The 6,000-nt window shown below is 40.1% G+C and overlaps 1 protein-coding gene and 1 non-coding gene across 6 annotated transcripts in view; both read right to left on the bottom strand.

Moving 5' to 3' along the window:
* Positions 1 to 46: 46 nt before the first annotated feature.
* The window catches only part of LOC129847330 (huntingtin-like), a 66,134-nt gene continuing 60,180 nt past the window's right edge, over positions 47 to 6,000 (bottom strand). For 2 of the 5 annotated variants that reach the window (XM_055915084.1, XM_055915087.1), the window contains 5 exons: positions 4,147 to 4,224; positions 3,328 to 3,551; positions 3,014 to 3,092; positions 444 to 605; positions 47 to 193 (listed from right to left, as the gene is read on the bottom strand). In XM_055915084.1, the coding sequence (XP_055771059.1) occupies positions 134 to 193; positions 444 to 605; positions 3,014 to 3,092; positions 3,328 to 3,551; positions 4,147 to 4,224 (603 nt within the window). In that variant the 3' untranslated portion in view covers positions 47 to 133. The remainder of the gene's footprint in view (positions 194 to 443; positions 606 to 3,013; positions 3,093 to 3,327; positions 3,552 to 4,146; positions 4,225 to 6,000) is intronic. The other 3 variants (XM_055915085.1, XM_055915088.1, XM_055915089.1) reach the window with 2 other exon arrangements.
* LOC129847332 (small Cajal body-specific RNA 14) lies at positions 3,957 to 4,086 on the bottom strand. Its single transcript, XR_008758404.1, has one exon. It is a non-coding gene; the product is annotated as a small Cajal body-specific RNA 14 (non-coding RNA).

The raw sequence follows: 6,000 nt of genomic DNA, 5'->3' as shown, positions 1-6,000 counted from the left end.
CAGACAAGCCCTTTTTGGATGGACACAATCATACAATGAGAACAGGAAGTAGCTTTCTTAACAAATAGTTTAGAAATAAGACAAGCCCTTTTTGGGTGCTTGGTCAAAAGGTGATGAAAAGGGGGTGAAGGTCTTACCTGAACTGTCCCACCTCAATGTACTCAAACTGCTTCAATACGAAACCTATGAACACCTGGGACAGAGAGACGAGGTTACAATCACACTGTGTGTTTATAAGGCAGCGTTCACACAGGCAGAACAATTCTGATCTTTCCTTCCACTAATGGGTGGAAATCTTGAACACATCCGATCTGTTTCATAGCTAATCTGATTGGTCAAAAGACCAATTAGTGGGGGGGAATCACAATTGGTCTGCCTGTGTAAACGCAGTGTGTGTGTGTGTGTGTGTGTGTGTGTGTGTGTGTGTGTGTGTGTATTCTAACCTGGTCTGAGTCCAGCAGACAGTAGTTGACTCGTAGCTGTACGAGCTGTGCCAGCAGGTCTAGGACCTGTCTCTGCAGCGCTACAGAGGTGGAGGTGGTGTACTGTTTCAGAGCCTTGATCACCAGAGGTTCAAACAGACGGATGTGGTTGTGGATCGCATTCTGGAAGACAAACCAGTCAATCAATGGATCAATAAGGAGACGATAATAACATGTTACTTTGAAAAATCCGGAATAAATCACAGTTGCACTTCTCTCAAATTTAAGTAAACTGTACTGCCCCCTGCTGGTAATGAGTTATATAACCACTCTCAGAGTCACCATGAGTTATCTAACCGCTCTCAGACTCACCATGACTTATCTAACCTCTCAGTCACCATGAGTTATCTAACCGCTCAGTCACCATGAGTTATCTAACCGCTCAGTCACCATGAGTTATCTAACCTCTCAGTCACCATGAGTTATCTAACCGCTCAGTCACCATGAGTTATCTAACCGCTCAGTCACCATGAGTTATCTAACCGCTCTCAGAGTCACCATGAGTTATCTAACCGCTCTCAGAGTCACCATGAGTTATCTAACCGCTCTCAGAGTCACCATGAGTTATCTAACCGCTAGTAGAGTCACCATGAGTTATCTAACCGCTAGTAGAGTCACCATGACTTATCTAACCGCTCTCAGACTCACCATGAGTTATCTAACCGCTCTGAGTCACCATGACTTATCTAACCGCTCTCAGACTCACCATGAGTTATCTAACCGCTCTCAGACTCACCATGGGTTATCTAACCGCTCTCAGACTCACCATGAGTTATCTAACCGCTCTCAGAGTCACCATGAGTTATCTAACCGCTCGTAGAGTCACCATGAGTTATCTAACCGCTCAGAGTCAACATGAGTTATCTAACCGCTCAGAGTCACCATGAGTTATCTAACCGCTCGTAGAGTCACCATGAGTTATCTAACCGCTCGTAGAGTCACCATGAGTTATCTAACCGCTCAGAGTCACCATGAGTTATCTAACCGCTCAGAGTCACCATGAGTTATCTAACCGCTCAGTCACCATGAGTTATCTAACCGCTCAGTCACCATGAGTTATCTAACCGCTCAGTCACCATGAGTTATCTAACCGCTCTCAGACTCACCATGAGTTATCTAACCGCTCTCAGACTCACCATGAGTTATCTAACCGCTCTCAGACTCACCATGAGTTATCTAACCGCTCTCAGAGTCACCATGAGTTATCTAACCGCTCTCAGAGTCACCATGAGTTATCTAACCGCTCTCAGAGTCACCATGAGTTATCTAACCGCTAGTAGAGTCACCATGAGTTATCTAACCGCTAGTAGAGTCACCATGACTTATCTAACCGCTCTCAGACTCACCATGAGTTATCTAACCGCTCTGAGTCACCATGACTTATCTAACCGCTCTCAGACTCACCATGAGTTATCTAACCGCTCTCAGACTCACCATGGGTTATCTAACCGCTCTCAGACTCACCATGAGTTATCTAACCGCTCTCAGAGTCACCATGAGTTATCTAACCGCTCTCAGAGTCACCATGAGTTATCTAACCGCTCGTAGAGTCACCACGAGTTATCTAACCGCTCAGAGTCACCATGAGTTATCTAACCGCTCAGAGTCACCATGAGTTATCTAACCGCTCGTAGAGTCACCATGAGTTATCTAACCGCTCAGAGTCACCATGAGTTATCTAACCGCTCAGAGTCACCATGAGTTATCTAACCGCTCAGAGTCACCATGAGTTATCTAACCGCTCAGTCACCATGAGTTATCTAACCGCTCAGTCACCATGAGTTATCTAACCGCTCAGTCACCATGAGTTATCTAACCGCTCAGTCACCATGAGTTATCTAACCGCTCTCAGAGTCACCATGAGTTATCTAACCGCTCTCAGAGTCACCATGAGTTATCTAACCGCTCTCAGAGTCACCATGAGTTATCTAACCGCTCTCAGAGTCACCATGAGTTATCTAACCGCTCGTAGAGTCACCATGAGTTATCTAACCGCTCAGAGTCACCATGAGTTATCTAACCGCTCGTAGAGTCACCATGACTTATCTAACCGCTCTCAGAGTCACCAGGACTTATCTAACCGCTCTCAGAGTCACCAGGACTTATCTAACCGCTCGTAGAGTCACCATGAGTTATCTAACCGCTCGTAGAGTCACCATGACTTATCTAACCGCTCTCAGAGTCACCATGACTTATCTAACCGCTCTCAGACTCACCATGACTTATCTAACCGCTCTCAGAGTCACCATGACTTATCTAACCGCTCTCAGTCACCATGACTTATCTAACCGCTCTCAGTCACCATGACTTATCTAACCGCTCGTAGAGTCACCATGACTTATCTAACCGCTCTCAGTCACCATGACTTATCTAACCGCTAGTAGAGTCACCATGAGTTATCTAACCGCTCTCAGACTCACCATGAGTTATCTAACCGCTCTCAGAGTCACCATGGCACGTCAACCATATGCTTCACATTGTAATATGAGTCATGTATTAGAGCTGTACCGTGTGTGTGTGTGTGTGTGTACCTTGTCTCCTCTCTGCTTGGTTACGTTGGTGATACTGGATCTCAGCTGGTTGGACACCTTCTGCATTACATCAAACCACCTGATGGGGACAGATACAAGGAGGGTAGAGATGTGTGTGTATAAGCCTGGTGTGTGTTTGTGGTTGTGTGTGTGTGTATATTTATGCCTGGTGTGTGTGTGTGGTTGTGTGTGTGTGTGTGGTTGTGTGTGTGTGTGTGTGTGTGTGTGTGTGTGTGTGTGTGTGTATATAAGCCTGGTGTGTGTGTGTGTGTGTGTGTGTGTGTGTGTGTGTGTGTGTGTGTGTGTGTACCCACCCTGAGGCGTCCTGCTCCTGTTCAGCCTGTACCATGTTCCTGAGGCTGGCGTCGGCCAGGGCCTGGGTGAAGTGGGTGTAGGGAGCCATGAAGCAGTAGTGGTAGAGGCCAGGTCTCAGGCTGGACGAGCCCAGACGGAGAGCCTTCCCCTGGGAACGACTAGGACCGCCCTGGGCCCCCTCGTACTGGGAGGCTAGGTTGGTACCAAACAACGTCTTCAATAACTGGCGGGAGAGACGACAGGGGGAATGGTTGAAATGTTACCCTAACGTTCACAAAACTCACAGGGTTTTCCAGAAACACGATTTGCAGATTCCCAGAAATTGGAAGGAATAATCAGGACATTTTGGGAATGTTAACAACATTTTTCAAACCCGGGATGACAGGATATTAACATCACACACCAAACTACCCTGTCTTATCCCTCAAAGCACACACTGACCTCTCTCTCTGTCTCTCCACCAGGACTTCAACCTGTCTCTCTGTCTGTCTGTCTGTCTGTCTGTCTGTCTGTCTGTCTGTCTCTCTCGCTCTCTCTGTCTGTCTCTCTCGCTCTCTCTGTCTGTCTCTCTCGCTCTCTCTGTCTGTCTCTCTCACACAGAGAGACAGTCTCTTCTGAACGGTAGTGTTTTGTATGGAACCATCGCACAGGGAGACCGATATCTCTCAGTCCCTGTCGGCAGGTACCAGTCTCACTCTGTGGTGAGTCTTAGAGACTACAGTACACTGACCAGTACAGTAGACATTACACAGACCACCACACACACAGAGTACAGACCTGTTGAACACAGACCGTAGTACTGTAGTCATTATACAGACCTGCTGAACACAGACCGTGGCCATCAGAGGTTCTCTGGAGAAGCAAAGTTTCAGGTAGCTGAGGATCTCTTCCACACACTGATGGATCAGACAACAGTAATCAATACCTCATTATACTACAACTACTAACTAATCAATACATCATTATAATACAACTACTAACTAATCAATACATCATTATACTACAACTACTAACTAATCAATACATCATTATACTACAACTACTAACTAATCAATACATCATTATACTATACAACTATTAACTAATCAATACATCACTATACTACAACTATTAACTAATCAATACATCATTATACTACACCTACTATCTAATCAATACATCATTATACTACAACTGTTAACTAATCAATACATCACTATACTACACCTACTATCTAATCAATACATCATTATACTACAACTGTTAACTAATCAATACATCACTATACTACAACTATTAACTAATCAATACATCATTATACTACAACTATTAACTAATCAATACATCATTATACTACAACTAATCAATACATCATTATACTACAACTATTAACTAATCAATACATCATTATACTACAACTGTTAACTAATCAATACATCATTATACTATACAACTACTAACTAATCAATACATCATTATACTACAACTAATCAATACATCATTATACTACAACTATTAACTAATCAATACGTCATTATACTACAACTAATCAATACATCATTATACTACAACTACTAACTAATCAATACATCATTATACTACAACTACTAACTAATCAATACATCATTATAATACAACTATTAACTAATCAATACGTCATTATACTACAACTAATCAATACATCATTATCCTATACAACTGTTAACTAATCAATACATCATTATAATACAACTACTAACTAATCAATACATCATTATACTATACAACTATTAACTAATCAATACATCATTATACTATACAACTACTAACTAATCAATACATCATTATAATACAACTACTAACTAATCAATACATCATTATACTATACAACTATTAACTAATCAATACATCATTATAATACAACTACTAACTAATCAATACATCATTATACTATACAACTATTAACTAATCAATACATCATTATACTACAACTATTAACTAATCAATACATCATTATACTATACAACTATTAACTAATCAATACATCATTATACTACAACTATTAACTAATCAATACATCATTATACTACAACTATTAACTAATCAATACATCATTATAATACAACTACTAACTAATCAATACATCATTATACTATACAACTATTAACTAATCAATACGTCATTATACTACAACTAATCAATACATCATTATACTATACAACTGTTAACTAATCAATACATCATTATACTACAACTGTTAACTAATCAATACATCATTACACTACAACTACTAACTAATCAATACATCATTATACTATACAACTACTAACTAATCAATACATCATTATACTACAACTGTTAACTAATCAATACATCATTATACTACAACTACTAACTAATCAATACATCATTATACTACAACTGTTAACTAATCAATACATCATTATACTATACAACTACTAACTAATCAATACATCATTATACTACAACTGTTAACTAATCAATACATCATTATACTACAACTACTAACTAATCAATACATCATTATACTACAACTACTAACTAATCAATACATCATTATACTACAACTGTTAACTAATCAATACATCATTATACTACAACTACTAACTAATCAATACATCATACTACAACTATTAACTAATCAATACATCATTATACTATACAACTATTAACTAATCAATACATCATTATAC

Source organism: Salvelinus fontinalis, unplaced genomic scaffold (genome assembly GCF_029448725.1).
Source record: "Salvelinus fontinalis isolate EN_2023a unplaced genomic scaffold, ASM2944872v1 scaffold_0778, whole genome shotgun sequence".
In the NCBI taxonomy this organism is placed as follows: Eukaryota; Metazoa; Chordata; class Actinopteri; order Salmoniformes; family Salmonidae; genus Salvelinus; species Salvelinus fontinalis.
This window is presented reverse-complemented; position numbering and strand designations above follow the sequence as displayed.